Source organism: Arachis hypogaea, chromosome 6 (genome assembly GCF_003086295.3).
Source record: "Arachis hypogaea cultivar Tifrunner chromosome 6, arahy.Tifrunner.gnm2.J5K5, whole genome shotgun sequence".
Taxonomy (NCBI): domain Eukaryota; kingdom Viridiplantae; phylum Streptophyta; class Magnoliopsida; order Fabales; family Fabaceae; genus Arachis; species Arachis hypogaea.
The window spans coordinates 4,720,582-4,737,122 of NC_092041.1; the positions used below are offsets into that span (position 1 = coordinate 4,720,582).

Sequence of the window (16,541 nt, forward strand, 5' to 3'; positions counted from 1 at the left end):
GGGTAGAATCCGATTCAAAAAGATTTGGTTCGAGATGTATGTAAGTATACCACGGCCATCTGATACATATAGTACATGTAATTTTGCTAGTAGTTAAATCATATATTTCTAGCTGGAAACTTCATGGTAGTTTGCTATTAGATATAATTCCTAATTAATGAATAAGACCATTTAAGCATACAGACACATCGAAAGTAACTATGTCTGTGTTAAGGATTACATTTTTTTCTTATCTAGTCTTCTTTGATATTAGCTAGTATGATAACTATAACTTCGAATACAATCTCCCAACCATGATGGGCATTTGAATTGGTTGTTTCTGCGGGTTCCATAAGAATATATATACTTGAATTCAAGCTTAATTGGTTTATAACTTTAACTTAGTTCATCATTTGTCTGTTATTATTCATATATTGACATGTATTTAGGTGCTCCTTGATTATCATGTTTTTATCCAATTGGGTATACTCAATCAAATCTTGTAATAAACTACAACTGCTAACTATGGAACAGTGGATCAAGCTGAATGTAAAAATTGCTAACTATGGCTGTGGTAGGTTTCTGAAAGCAAAGGACTTTGACATTGAGAAGACTATTCAAATGTGGGAAGACATGTTAAGGTGGAGAAAAGAATATGGAACTGATACCATCCTTCAGGTTAATGCTATGACTTTATGAATCTAAAAAACTTAGTAAAAGTTTCAACTTTCAATGGATGCTTCAAAGTGTTGGAGATTAATTACTTCAGTCCTGCCAATTTTTTTTCTCTTTTTCGAAGGTGTCGGTTAAATATTCCCGGGTTTCTGTTAAGGGAGGATAGAATTAATTTATATAAGGGAAGAGTAAACACTTAAAAAAATAACTTATTTGCTACACTGTTATATTTAAAATATTTCTTACAATTATCTAATCTTGGGTTGTTGTGAACCTTAGTATAAATGTTTGACTTATATATATCATTTAGTATAAATGTTTGACTTCAATAATATCATCTTTATAGTTGGTACAAATGAATAATAACACTCACTGAATCTGTGAATCTGAATCATATATTGATTCATGAATTGAAGGGATTGACCTCTCTAGAGTAGATGATAGACGGATTCTTAAATGAGTACATAAAAAGTGGGTACTAATTTTATTCAAGATACTCACCCATTCACAGATCCCACCTACTTTTATGACAGAAAACTTGTGCTATAGAACAATTTTTTCGGTTGATGAAGTAAATAGGTTACTGTAAGTTTTTACTGTTATACAGATTCATATACTCTTTGTATGATTTGTATATTTTAGCATTAGCATGGATTCTGTGCTTGGTTGGAAGCTATTTCCTAATTGTTCATGAATTTTCACAGTATGTGCAGCTTATCTATTATGGAATTCCTTTGCATTTAGTAGTGTTGCAACCCATGGCTGCTGATTAATGTAGTAGAATAATATTTTGCTCTTATCTAGTCTTATTTGATATTATCTAGTATGAAAACTATCACTTTGAACAAAATCTTTCAACTATGTTGGCATTTGAATTGAATGTTTGTGTGGGTTCCATAAGTTTTTTTTTTTTAAATTTAAGCACGACTGATTTATAACTTTAGCTTAGTATTTGTTGAATAATCATGTCTTCTATTTTACTGAATATAACATGTATTTTGGGTGCTCCCTAATTATGATTTTGATCCAATTGGGTACACTGCCACAAATCTTATAATACACTACAAATGATAACTATGGGAAGGTGGATCAAGCTATTTAATTGGAAGCTATTTCCTAAATATTCAAGGATTTCCGTGGTATGTATTTGGACATCAAGTCTAATTATTTTCCTAATCAAAGGGATGGTACAATGAAATTAAATTTGTTCTATAGAGGTATATAAATTAGATTGCACAGATCCAACTGTCATTAGTTTGTTATACTGAAATTGTGTCGGTAGCTAACTGAGAGTTATACAGGGTCTCGATGGGCATTATTTGTAACACTACTCATTTGTTTGACTTTAGGGTGGGGCTATAATGAGGACATCAGATTGCATATCACCCCAATAAACCTTCTAGCTGGACAATAAAGGTAATATAGTTCCTATAATGCAAACATATTTTTCAGATATCTTTACTTGGTAAATCCTGCAAGGCACTGATTGTATACTGGTTTAGTTCTACACCTAAAAGGCTTTTAAGAAAATTGTAACATGTACACAATTGTTGGTAGAGCAGTACCTCGTTTGTGTACCAATGACTGTGGAGTTTTCCTGGAATATTGAATGTTCAACATATGTTTTCTGATACTTCTTTGAAAACGACATTCTCTGTTTCTTTCTTTTGATCATCATCATGACACAACAAAATCTTGAGTCGCTTCCTTATTTTGTCACCCTGGAGATAGCAACAATAGAGCTGGCCATGTGTGAATACGGGTTTCTTCAATATTAACCCAACCTTTGATAATGAACTGACCTTGGCTCTTGTTTTATAGTCATCGCGTATGAAACCATAATAGGAAATTGTCTCCGTTGGAATTGAATGGTATTCGATGGTCAGAAGGACTTAGTGTCATCCTTGTAATAAACACTTTCTGCCCCTTATTCTTGCCCGCACACGTTCGTGCTTCAATTATGTGTTTTCCAAAGTTTAGTAACAACCAATCGTGTTCCATTGCACAATCCTGGCGGAGTGGTCAATGTTTCTTAACAGCATAATTGGTGTTCCAACTTTAGTGTTAACTCATGGTTAGGGACACCTGAGCACTTGATTGTGTTTTTAGGAGTTCAGGAGTGTGTATTGAAGCCAATAAATCGTTATAGGGCTCTGTGGACATGCCTTATCAGAGCTCAAATATGTTTGCGCTTTAGCCGGATTTAAACTCATCATGTAGTTGTTGATCTCATCAACTACTGTAGTGTTGGTGCAAGGATAGCTCGATCTTCAATCTGTTGGTCAATATTTCTTCCTGAAAAGCTTCAGGATAAGTTACTCTACATATTGCCTGTCAATTGGGTCTACCCAATCGGAAAACCAATATGTCATCGGGAATGACAACCTTTTCACCTGTATTCGATCGTGACCCTTGGCTGCCATCACCAATACTGAGTATCCAATCAGCAAATTCTTTTCAACTCAGATGACCTTGAATTTAAATCACTTGATTTTAAGCGCATGTTCTTGAAAGTGTCAAAAGCTTGCAGTCCATCCCCACAAGTATGATGAGTTGATAGTGGCATTGACTATTTCTTGCCTAGACCCTTTCGGGATGACTGGAAAGTATTTGGCGAAATCTCCCCCAAAAACAATTGTCTTGCCTCCAAATGGCTGCTCCAAGCTATCTTTGTTATTGAACCTTAATATGTCACGCATGGTCCTATCAAGAGCTTCAATACAGAATCTATTTACCATAGGTGCCTCATCCCAAATTATCAACTTTGGTCTTAATCAAAGCTCAGCTAGTGCACTCCTTGCTTAATATTGCATGTTGAGAATTCATCTATGTTAAGCGGTATTGCGAAACGTGAGTGAGCTGTCCTGCCTCCAGGCAACAAAGGTGATGCTATCCCGCTAGATGCAACATGTTAAAAAATATGTATCTAGACCTCATGCAGAAGCTAGTGTCTTCCAAACAAATTTTTTCCTGTCCCACCGTAACCCATAAAGGAAAAATACTCCACCTTGCCGGTTTGAACTGCAGTGAGACTTTGTTAATACTTCTTTTTGTTCATCAGTTAATAGTCCTAAGTAGGTTACATGCTCTGCAGCTAGTTTTGCCGATCATATCTGATTCATGAAATTAACCTATATGCCATGGGATACAATAAATTGTTACTTGGTTTGTATCTGGCATTGCATTGGTGGAAATCTTTCAGACTTTTGTTGTATTTGTTAAGTATATTCTCATCTCCATTAGGGTAAATTTTGATCTCGGCCTCTGTGAGGATTACTCTGTTACATAATAGCAACATATATGTCAAATCATGTATATGATTAAGAAAAATTGTTAACTCAATCGTAAACACTTGCAAACCTTGCTTCACAATTGGTCAAATTTTTTGAAATTTTATTTTCTTTAATAAAGTGAATCTAATAAAATGAGTCAAATCATAATAAATCTAATACATGTCTATTAAATCTTATTTTCATATCCTCTTTATTCATACTATTTATTATTAATTTGAGTTATATGTTTAGCAGCCATAGCTAGTTGTACTAATTGATATACATTGTATTTTAAATTTCTACAATAATATGTAGCTGTTAATTCTTATGTCATAATTAATACACTATTCTTATAATCCAAAGTTTATATTACTTGATTATCGAGTAGTCTCTCTGTCTATGAAGTATGTCATCACTAATAAAGTCCATGTTTCTTCCCATACTGTTCGGGTCTGTCCATTGAATTGGAAAATAACAATGTAGCAAAAAGATTCCTCAAGTATGTACCTGAGCCCCAATAACTTGCTTCCACTATTGCTTCAACATATTCCTTATCATCATCTAAAAGACCACGTGCATAACATGCATCTTTGAATGATGAGTATACAACACCGTCTATAGTTCGAATGTCTTCATAGCAAGTTGGTCCCCTAACGCAATTGAGTAGTAGCCTTAGGTAATATCTCTCACCAGATCCAGGAGCACAAGAAGATTCTTCCAATTACAGCATGGCTCTTCCGAGGCAACCACACCCTTTCCTTTGCCTTCCACACAAAATGTGTAGGAAATTCTGCAAAAGTGAGCGACCTTGCTTCTGAGTAGATCTTGTTGGCTTGAAACAACCGAGAAACATAGACTCCTTAACAGATGCTTCTCGGATCACATCATCGAGCTTTTCATTATCTTTAAAGATCAAGTTTTGTTCATCGGGTAAGTGAAATCCTAGACGAACAACCGAGGGATCCCTGTAGTGTATGTTGTAACCAAAGATCCTCCAAGCAGCTTCACACGGAGAAATATACCTGCAATCATAGTACATACTGACTTCATCATAGTCATCCATGTTCTCTTTGTCTGCAGCACTTTTATAAAATGAAGCCGTTACAACGGTCATGACCTTTGTTCACATATTTGAACAAATACTTAATAGATCTTGACTGGTTACAACCACTCAACATTAATATGGGCACCATATCTCATGAGTAGAAACCTATTGTGTGGTACAACATAACGATTGTCAAGATCGACTCCTGATTTGTTGATAGTCTTTCCATCTTCTCTTCGTCGGTATACCGGGTACCCATCATCGTCGATAGTAGTATTCTCAACAAACTTCTTAGGGAAGTGTCGAATGCATTTAGAATTTTCCATACATGGTGAATCTTTCCTTGCCACTCCACATGGACCGTGCATCATGTGCTTTTCGACTGCATCAAAGTATTCCGGGTCTATCTTTTTATCGGGTATCTCAGCTGATATAATCTTATCAATATCTTCGGCAGTGGGAAATTTGTCATCCTTGTGTAAGAATAGTAGAATGTGTGCATGTGGTAACCCACGTTTCTGGAATTCGATTGTGTATACCACTGCAAGATTCATAATGAAAAATTCAAATCCATGACAAATAGACTATCATACATAAAACATTACAGCTATTGCTATTGGAAACTTGAAACCATGACATAATTGGTTTTGATTGGACATACCTGCAGCAACTCTACCAAAAACTTTGTTTGCTCGTACATCTTTAATTAGTGTATCTAATTTTGCCTTGAAAACCCTACAAATAATGTCGGGTCGATCTTGTGGATTCAGCTCTCTATTGTTCAAAAAGTCTTCAACCTCAGGCCACTTCGGATTGCACGTGAAGGTTATGAAGAGGTCTGGATAACCAACAACCTTACATATTGCCATTGCATCCTGATAGTTTTGTATCATGTATCTTGGTCCACCTGTGAATGACGAAGGCAATATTATATGCTTGCCACATGATGACGGCGTTGTTTCTCCATTCAGTACTGCTTCCTTTACTCCCTTGTACATCTCACACCTTAATTTCTCTTGGTCACCGCGTATGTAGTTTAGCCTTGATGACTCAATCATGGAGTACCCATCAACCAAAAACTGTTGAAAGAGTCTTCTTGAGTATAACATGGAGATCCGTCGCTAGTCTTTCTTGTATACGAAAGCAAAAAATTCTCTCATCGACACTCCTGTCGTCCTTACCAGGTTATGGTGTCTTTTGTTTAGCGGTAATTTCCTTGTATCCATCCTCGCCATAAGGAAATAGCAGGGGATATTGTAATCCCAGATATGCTGGATTGAGTTGATTAATCCTTTGTAATCTTCCGCTCTGTGTCTCCACAACAATGTCTCTGTCTGTCTTGTCAATGTCAAAATCACCGACAATCAATGCAGCAACCTCATCTGTTGATGGTAAGTTATATCTTCTACCATCCTTTCCCCTTTTTCCCAATAGTCTAAGTTTAATTGTTGAATTTGATTCTTTGCCCATTGAATCCCTAACCATGCGGAATGCCTTCACCAACACATTCTTTTCATCCAGCATCTTCTTAAGATCTCTTACAATGTCTTCATCTATGTTTTTGTTATCTTCACCCCTGCATGTTTTAAATAATGTCAAGTTTTTTAAACAACGCTCAATTATATAAGGTTAATTAGTTTGATCTAAACCCTTGAAAATATTTTAAGTAAAATAAAAAGGTTATAGATACTTGCCTGATAGCTGACATCCGGTTGTGCACCTCATTTTGTGAATCAACTATGTATAATTGGGCAAATTTCGCATTATTCCCTTCTGGTGGAATTAGGCTACCTATTAGATGGTAGTTTTCGCCACAAAGAATGAATGTAGGTGGACCTCTAGAAGTATTTATACCGCGGTCTATTTTGGCACCCATTGAAGTGAATTGAAACATGCTATTATATGACCTGATGTTATCACGAAAATGCTTGCTCTTGGGTTATTATTGAACAACAACTCATACAAAACTTTTGGTGCTTCTGGTAGGTGTGGCAGTTGGACTTGACCTCCTTTACAACACATCGTAAATTTTGGTTGGTCTGTGTTATAACTTTTGTTTATCCTTTCATCGTACCAAAAAAGGGCAAAGCAGTGTTCGCATATATACATTGCATCTCCCATGTGCAAATACTCTAAAATTTCAATATTAACATGAACGGAAAAATCCATTAATTACATGCATAAATATAATTTGCAGTTTTAATAATAAATTGATCCTTTGAATATCTCTCAACATACCCTTGCTTGCCTGCTCCTTACAACTGGCAACTCTAGCATCCCTTGTTGAAGCCCTTCCACCTATGTCATGCATTGGAAGATCATTTCATTATTAGAACGGCTTTGACAAAATTTAATATATATTATTAAATATCTTTCCCTAATTCTGATGTATATTGCTAAGAATGGCTTAAATTTTGTAGTTAAGTGAACTTGTAAACTATTCAGTTTTTGGATAGTGAAATTCATAGCCATTTAATATCGTACCTTTGTTATTTCTTGTCGATGTATGACAGTGATTCCTATTTTGCGAGTCCTTGACTGCTCTGCATCCATTTTACAATGGGGCAAAAAGCGGTTCTTCATTATTTATAAACGGATATGACAAAAATATCTAACACATATAATAAACTAATCTTGGTTGATATTGAGTTTAGGACCATACATCAATGCTTAAGTGTCATATATTCTATATCTATTTAGTATTTAGGGGGTTTAAATTCTCTGGTTGTAACTTTTAAACCTCATATATGAATTTAGTAGTTTTCATGATTTTGAAGTTTTATTCCACAAACAAAGATTAAGGCGTAGGCCTTATAGTTTCGCATATTAATGTAGGCAAATGCAGATCGGACATATTGAGCGGAGTCGTTGAAGCTGGCAACTTGGGTAGAGTTAAAGGGCACAGAGTTAATATCTCCAAGGGCTTCGAGATTTACATATAGACATATGCTAATGCGGTAAGATTGACCATTTAAGCATATATTTCTAGCTGGAAACTTCATGGTAGTTTGCTATTAGATATAATTCCTAATTAATGAATAAGACCATTTAAGCATACAAACACATCGACAGTAACTATGTCTGTGTTAAGGATTACATTTTTTTCTTATCTAGTCTTCTTTGATATTAGCTAGTATGATAACTATAACTTCGAATACAATCTCCCAACCATGATGGCATTTGAATTGGTTGTTTCTGCGGGTTCCATAAGAATATATATACTTGAATTTAAGCTTAATTGGTTTATAACTTTAACTTAGTTCATCATTTATTTATTATTATACATATATTCACATGTATTTAGGTGCTCCTTGATTATCATGTTTTGATCCAATTGGGTATACTCAATCAAATCTTGTAATAAACTACAACTGCTAACTATGGAACAGTGGATCAAGCTGAATGTAAAAATTGCTAACTATGGCTGTGGTAGGTTTCTGAAAGCAAAGGACTTTGACATTGAGAAGACTATTCAAATGTGGGAAGACATGTTAAGGTGGAGAAAAGAATATGGAACTGATACCATCCTTCAGGTTAATGCTATGACTTTATGAATCTAGAAAACTTAGTAAAAGTTTCAACTTTCAATGGATGCTTCAAAGTGTTGGAGATTAATTACTTCAGTCCTGCCAATTTTTTTTCTCTTTTTCGAAGGTGTCGGTTAAATATTCCCGGGTTTCTGTTAAGGGAGGATAGAATTAATTTATATAAGGGAGGAGTAAAAACACTTAAAAAAATAACTTATTTGCTACACTGTTATATTTAAAATATTTCTTACAATTATCTAATCTTGGGTTGTTGTGAACCTTAGTATAAATGTTTGACTTATATATATCATCTTAGTATAAATGTTTGACTTCAATAAATATCATCTTTAAAGTTGGTACAAAATGAATACAGGATAACACTCACTGACTCTGTGAATCTGAATCATATATTGATTCATGAATTGAAGGGATTGACCTCTCTAGAGTAGATGATAGACGGATTCTTAAATGAGTACATAAAAGTGGGTACTAATTTTATTCAAGATACTCACCCATTCACAGATCCCACCTACTTTTATGACAGAAAACTTGTGCTATAGAACAATTTTTTCGGTTGATGAAGTAAAATAGGTTACTGTAAGTTTTTACTGTTATACAGATTCATATACTCTTTGTATGATTTGTATATTTTAGCATTAGCATGGATTCTGTGCTTGGTTGGAAGCTATTTCCTAATTGTTCATGAATTTTCACAGTATGTGCAGCTTATCTATTGTGGAATTTCTTTGCGTTTAGTAGTGTTGCAACCCATGGCTGCTGATTAATGTAGTAGAATAATATTTTGATCTTATCTAGTCTTATTTGATATTATCTAGTATGAAAACTATCACTTTGAACAAAATCTTTCAACTATGTTGGCATTTGAATTGAATGTTTGTGTGGGTTCCATAAGTTTTTTTTTTTTAATTTAAGCACGACTGATTTATAACTTTAGCTTAGTATTTGTTGAATAATCATGTCTTCTATTTTACTGAATATAACATGTATTTTGGGTGCTCCTAATTATGATATTTTGATCCAGTTGGGTACACTGCCACAAATCTTATAATACACTACAAATGATAACTATGGGAAGGTGGATCAAGCTATTTAATTGGAAGCTATTTCCTAAATATTCAAGGATTTCCGTGGTATGTATTTGGACATCAAGTCTAATTATTTTCTAACATATAGACATATGCTAATGCGGTAAGATTGAGCAGAGTGGTAAAAAATGGCAAATTGGGAAGAGTTGGAAGGCACAAAGTCAGTGTCTCTGTGGGAGGCATAGGTGAAAGGGGAAATTGAGAGAAAGAATGATCGGCCAAGGATGGAGACCAAGGTTAGTACCTTCGTTTACATACAAATTTGATAAGTTATATAACTTTGATTTGCATTTATCTTACAGTACTTGTTAGTTGGTATGATTCATTAGCTAATTCGATTACCATTTGTGTATCAAGCCTATATATATAGACCATAATTAAATAAAACTGACCTTTAAATGGGCCATTTCTGGGAGCACAATTCACTTGATTTTCATTTGAACATATGTTGTTTTCCTTATTCACAATCAACCTTTGCTTCTGAATGTTAACCAACTCAACTACAAATTTTATCATGTTAGAAAACATATAAATTAATACAAAAAAGATAACTCAGACTAAGTTGCGACACAGATTCATATATAGTAACTCTGAACTGTACCTATTATAACTCAAGTGGAATAAGCAAGTTATTCTACAACATACTTTCTATAATTCCTACCTTGTGGGGAAGACGTTCCCATATATTGTCTTTTCTTTGCTAGCTTGTTCGCTCGTTCCATCCTAGCATGCCTAGCATTGTCTGTCAATGAAAGATGTTTGCTAAATTACTATATTTAGAATGCATAAATTAGTCGGATGTGTAGTTTGTTACTATTAGTCCATTACCTATACTTCTTAAATTGTCTTGTGTTGTTAGATTTGATGGCAACAATATCCATTTTTGGTTGTTTTGTAAGTTACTGTATTCATCCCTCTTCATGGTTTGCATAACAATACTTGGATAGAGTGTGCAATCTGCTAGAGTAGCTGTTACATTCCCTGTGATGACACAATCTATAGCTGAATTTGCCGCTAAGCAATAGTAAAATACACTTGGCATAAGTGAACAATAATTACCTTATAGTGATTTAAGAACAAATTAAATTAATTATTATTGCACTTTGTATATAGTTATGTAACTCAAGTTGGGTCTATACATATAATTTTTTCAGAAACTGTTTTCAGTTAGATCCCTTCCCACACCATTCACACAGATTTACAATTAGATCACAATTTGCACATTAATAATTGGATAGCAGCAAGAGCTGAAATAAAGCATTATTTATTCAGGCTTTACCTTGAGGTATATGTTCTATTGCACGTTGTTTTTTCTTGGCTAGCTTGTTAGCTCGTTCCATCCTAGCATGTCTTGCAGTATCTGTCATATAAAGATCTTTTCTAGTTTACCTATCCATAATCTAAGTAAGATTTTGATTTCTATTTTGCTAAAATATAAGATTACCTGTGTTAGTTATATCTGCTAGAACATATGGTTTTGTTGCCAAGCTTTCCCGGATCTCATCGTTTTGTAGATTGTTATTCTCGGTAAAATACCTAAAGTTGCCAATGGTACTGCTAGAGCTAATCTGAACCCCTTTGTTGCATTGCATATCATCAACTGGCTGACTCCAGTCAACCGATAATAATGTTGATGACAAAGTCCCTGCCATGATACCTTTGTTACCTTTCTCACTTATAACACCATTTTATACAACTATTTAGAGATATTCAAGGTACTCTTGTAGTGGTATACACACTATAACTGAAATTTACCTTATTGTGGATAAGCTATTTTCCAACTGTGATGAAAATAAGTTCGTTTATATTATGTTAAATGAAAGCATGTTATCCATATTTCGTACCTTGAATTTCACTGTTGCTTGACCATTCATTCATACAAAATTGATCAACCTTTCTCTTATTTTTAAGCGTGTTTCTTTCCTCCATCTCTGCACATTTCAGATTAAACAGGATTGTTAATATTCCAAACATAGAGAATATAAGCAAAAGAAACATGTATGCTAGAAACCATGTCTTATTTATGTTAGAAATCATTATACTTCGATCTGTATACACTAAACTTTGTTCCATTCGTACTAACCTAAATGGAACCAAGATATTTTGACTTTCTATTCTAAAACTCATTATGAAAAATAAATCTACATTTACTTATACCTTTTGACCTTGAGTTCAGTGGGATATCTTTTAGTAGCCTTCCGCTCATAACTATATCTGCATTTAGTCCTTGTGATGATTGTATTGCGTTAGGTTTTCTTCCCCAGCTTTAACTGTTGAGGACTTTTGCCGTGGAAGGCTCCACTTGTGTCTAGTTTTTTTTTTATCTCTCTTTCTCTTCACATGCTATGCTTTGGTATCTGTAACAATTAACTGGTAATAATGGTTGTGTGGGTGTGCCAGGTAATTTTAATACGGTTAAGTTGGTCTTACAAACCTATGTGAAAATTTAAAATACTATATTGTTCATTGATTGGCCTCATTGTTACTACTTTATTCCACATCTATCATGATATTAAACCTTTATTGATATAAACCGGTTAAATACCATGCTGTAAGACTAAATTCATATGATATATAATTATAAATCATTTTTTTACTACCCTAGTAATAGCTATCATTGGTATATATTATGAATTATGTAGTATCTTTTTTATAGTCATTAAGTCAGACTAATTTTAGCAACCTATTACTAAACACACCTCCACAAGGCATCCTAACTTTCTTTTTAAAGATGATCCATAATATATTATCTGTTTTTCAAATCATCCACAGCCAATGATTTCTTTCTATAAAACCCAAGTATCGTACTTATAAGGCCTAGTTATTGTACATGTCTACAAACCGTAGTTTAAAGTCGTTCTTAGCCTTGGGTGTGAATATGTCATATACAAAATTTATAAAGTCCAGTATATGATAACTTGTTTATGAGCCGAATATACTTTTTATGTTAAAATGATATTAGTGTAATCAATCAATTCTGTTTAGTTAGATCTAGGTAATGTATTTATTATTGATAATAGATAACCATTATCAACTTAGTATTAGGGATATTAAATTAAGGTGGCATGTCTTAATAAATTTACAGATAAATATGTAAAAATTAAGTATATACAAATGGGTATATATAGGAAGTTAACCATATATATTACCTGCTACAACTAATACTACTACTTTAATATCAAAAATAAAATGATAAAGAAACCTGTAAACCCTAAACCTTTAAGTTGTTACAAAATTTAGAAGAGTGCATAACATTGATTAACAAACTAACATTGATAACTCTTTCAAAATCAAAACGAACCCAATAGATGGTTATATTGAAACACAAGGGATCTAACTACATATATTCTACCCTATTGTCTAAATAAGCAAACTAAACAAAATAAATTGCATTTAAAACTCAGGAAGATCATCTAAATTGATCATAGAACTCTAAACCATGTATAGCCCATCTGAATGCATTGTAATTGTCTTCACGTTAACATGTTCCTGCCATGTGCGTTGAACCAAATGCTCCCTTCTTGATTCCATATATTTTAGCCTCGAAATCAGGAAGTCTGTTCGCACGGCATCATTTGCACTTCCTGACCCGTCTCTGCACTCCATGACTGTTATTATGTCATTGCCTAAGAACAATGAAGGAGTGTATGGGATTCCAAGACCAGAAACTCTAATCATCCTCTCCCAATGGATGCTGTGATCACCATTTCTTTTCATTTGCCAGACCAGGACTTGCCTGCTGAATGCAAGATTACGGTATGAAATATACCCGACACCATCGTTGAAGTAAGTTAGTGAGTTGTAATCAGATGGCACGTCTGGGGGGATCTTTGCCTCATGGAACATCTGGATGCGGAGGTTGAACGTGACTATGGATGCTGGCTCAAAGAAATTAGCTCCCTGCCACCCAATCCAATAGACTATCCCATTGTGCACTATATATTTGGGCCCAAGTTTCTGGACATCACTCTTAAACATACCGGAATGAGTCCATTCTCGTTCAAATGAAGTGTAAAGAGACCATGACATATTTCTTTGTCTAAATGCACGCTTGTAGACATGCACAATACGGTACTCGATTTCGTCCTCCAAAAAACCAAACGCATATAGAGAAACGGCATGAGCGGAATGCTTGCTTGCTTCATCGGTTACGTACCGCCTCTTATCCGATACTGGATTCCATACAAGAAGCCGAGAATTAAGGCCACCCAATGAGATCTTTATGCATATGATTCCGTTCTCAGACCCAATGACTGAATATAAGCCATATTGGTTAGCATCCATTGGGACATTGAACTGAACCTGGCGACCCGAATGAAGATACGCTCGAACGAACCAAATCGAGTTGTAATCACCTGGGGGATAGCCAATGCCTACGATCACACTCTTGCTTCGATCTTTGTTTTCCTTATAGTTTGCCTTCACGAACAAATTAGTACACAGCCTGAAATTCCAACCCTTGCTTAGCGTTCTGCACTGTCCAACTGTCTTAGGATCTGCCTTCACCATGATCTTCCAGATAAGATCCTCACTAAGGTGTGGAAGTTTTTTCATATTGGGTGGAGTGTCACTCATTCTAGATATACAGTTTATTACGGAGCCGCTAATGGCTCTTAGTGTTTTTGAGTAGAAATTATGGTTCTTGTAACCTTTCTCACAACTCATGACATATATATGTTTTGAATGAGAATATCAATAGCTTATATTGACATCTAGAAGGTGTCATGCAATGGGTAAGACAACAAACTGCAAAATAAGATATTTATATTAAATATTTAAATAAGATTATATTGACTCTATGCATGAATAGACATTGCTTTGTGATTACCTTAATAAACACAGGCCAATTGCTTTATCATCCATGCAAATCTAATGACCATTGGATATTAGTAACATTAATGGGTAAAAGTATTTATCTACACTTTTTGTCATTTGTGCACTATTTGGGGCACCTCATATACTTCTTTTAGAAACTGCTAAGGATGTATTGGAAGCAACAGAGTAGTACCTAATTTTGTGTATGACTTGTGCCATGAGTCTTGCATTTAATTAATCCATCAAGAAAACTTTAAAAAAGTTCTTTATATTGATGAGATTTTTATCATTCTCTATATGTGTCGTTACCCTATGCATGTGTGATAATCATTTTGCATTACATGTTACTGCATCATAATTTAATGACCATTGGATATTAGGGACATTAGCTAATTAAAGTATTTAACTATAAGTCTTCTCTCTTGGGTACTCTTTCGGCACCTAAACTCCTTCTATTAGAAACTGCTAAGAGTGTATTGGAAGCAGCACCTTAGAACCTATGATTGTGAATAAGTTCTCCAATGAGTCTTATATTTGGTTAATCAATCACGAAATCTTTAATCAAGTTCTTTCAATAGATTGGTGACCTGTTTTTCATTCTATGTGTCATTAGCCTATGTATGTGTCATACCCATTGTGTATTATATGTTATTGCATCATAATTGAATGACCATTGGATATTATTGGCATTTGCTAGATAAGGTTCACCATTACTGGTTTTATAACTTGGTATGAGAAATAATTTTTTAGTGGAATATGTTTTATAATGTTAAGTCTTCTCATGTAACTGAAAGCCCGACTGTATTGTATGCCTTGTTAATCATGATCCACAATTTATATTTATCTCTTAAAAGTATCTAAATACAAAAATAGAGATCACACACCTCTTTATTCTTTTACAGTTGCACAAATAGAAATGATAACTTATTTGACTACATACCTCAACAGGTATGATTCATAAGGTGCTACATTATCTTATGTTGCAATGTCCTACTTTATGTTGAGTTTTTTTTATATTTATTTAAATATTGCCTGCTGCTATATTCCCGATAAAATGCATTTTTGCCTTCTCCTTGTTAGTGAATTAATGCAAATCCTGGGAACATATCAACATTGCATTTTTTTCGATGGTCCTTATGGTTTTACTGGGTCAATGCACTAATTGTGTTTCACATCATTAGTTTGCATAATTTTGGCTTGGACAAAGTCTCTTTTCAAAAAAGGTAATAGCAGTCTTGTTTGAACAGAACCCCATGTAAACAAAGATGGGGATAAATATACAGATAATTGCTTAAATTTGACAGATTTACGATGAAGTATTCATCTTTATTTATCATGTTATATTATAAGAATGTGTGCCATTTTGTCCAATTCAGACTATGCCAACTCACTGCATTCAACTCGTTTATTTAATTGAAATCTTTCAGAAAAAAAATGCTTCATTTCAATCCTACTTCACCATTTTGAGCTTTAGTCACTTTGAAATATCTTATGATGTGTCAAGTTGATACCTCAGATTTAAGTGCAGCGTATCTGATCAGCGTTGATTTAAAATGGTGAGGCTCTTGATGTGTGTCAAAATGAGCCACCCTATCTACTATTACCTTAACCATCATTTAAACTCTCAGGATAGTCCAGGCTTTCTTTAATCGTTTCCCAAAGAAACCGACTTTGAACAAAGTCCTGCATTTCACTAAAACATTAAGGCAGCTTTAATCACGTCCTTTGATAGTTGTAGACGGGTGACATTTTTATCATTGTATGCATATTTTCTCCTATATGTGTGATAGAGATTTTGCTTTACCTGCTACCACATATAAATCTAATTGAATCCAACTGTTGTCCACTTTCGAATTTACAGATAAGTGGTCTAAATCGGTTAACCATTCATGGTATTATCACTTTTTTTAAGAAACAACCTTTACTTGGGATACAATTTAAAGATATATTAAAATTAATTATGCATCTATGTGAATTTTTGTGGGATCAAGTGCCCATACTATCATTCTTAAAAAATGTTAGACAGTAAATGTGTGCATATATATACCCCCATAAAAAAATTAGATTTGACCCCAAGTTAAAATAATGAAACGATTTAATTAACTCATGTGTGAAAGAAAAT

The 16,541-nt window shown here is 34.1% G+C and overlaps 2 protein-coding genes across 2 annotated transcripts; both read right to left on the reverse strand.

Moving 5' to 3' along the window:
• Positions 1 to 2,988: 2,988 nt before the first annotated feature.
• Positions 2,989 to 6,029, reverse strand: LOC140173572 (uncharacterized). Its single transcript, XM_072198049.1, has 7 exons — positions 5,633 to 6,029; positions 5,151 to 5,512; positions 4,652 to 5,043; positions 4,434 to 4,576; positions 4,300 to 4,378; positions 3,786 to 3,932; positions 2,989 to 3,085 (listed from the first exon to the last, which is right to left on the reverse strand). Exons 1-7 carry the CDS (start codon positions 6,027 to 6,029, stop codon positions 2,989 to 2,991), a joined length of 1,617 nt encoding a protein of 538 aa, XP_072054150.1.
• A 7,007-nt stretch (positions 6,030 to 13,036) lies between these two features.
• LOC140173573 (uncharacterized) lies at positions 13,037 to 14,179 on the reverse strand. Its single transcript, XM_072198050.1, has one exon. It carries the CDS (start codon positions 14,177 to 14,179, stop codon positions 13,037 to 13,039), a length of 1,143 nt encoding a protein of 380 aa, XP_072054151.1.
• Between the last annotated feature and the right edge of the window lie 2,362 nt (positions 14,180 to 16,541).

Coding starts and splice junctions, on each gene's coding strand:
- LOC140173572 (XM_072198049.1), bottom strand. CDS start 6,029: ATGATTGAGTCATCAAGGCTAAACTACATACGCGGTGACCAAGAGAAA. Junction 5,513..5,632: donor TTTTGGTAGAGTTGCTGCAG/GTATGTCCAATC, acceptor TGAATCTTGCAG/TGGTATACACAATCGAATTC. Junction 4,577..4,651: donor TGCCTCGGAAGAGCCATGCT/GTAATTGGAAGA, acceptor CAATTGCGTTAG/GGGACCAACTTGCTATGAAG.
- LOC140173573 (XM_072198050.1), bottom strand. CDS start 14,179: ATGAGTGACACTCCACCCAATATGAAAAAACTTCCACACCTTAGTGAG.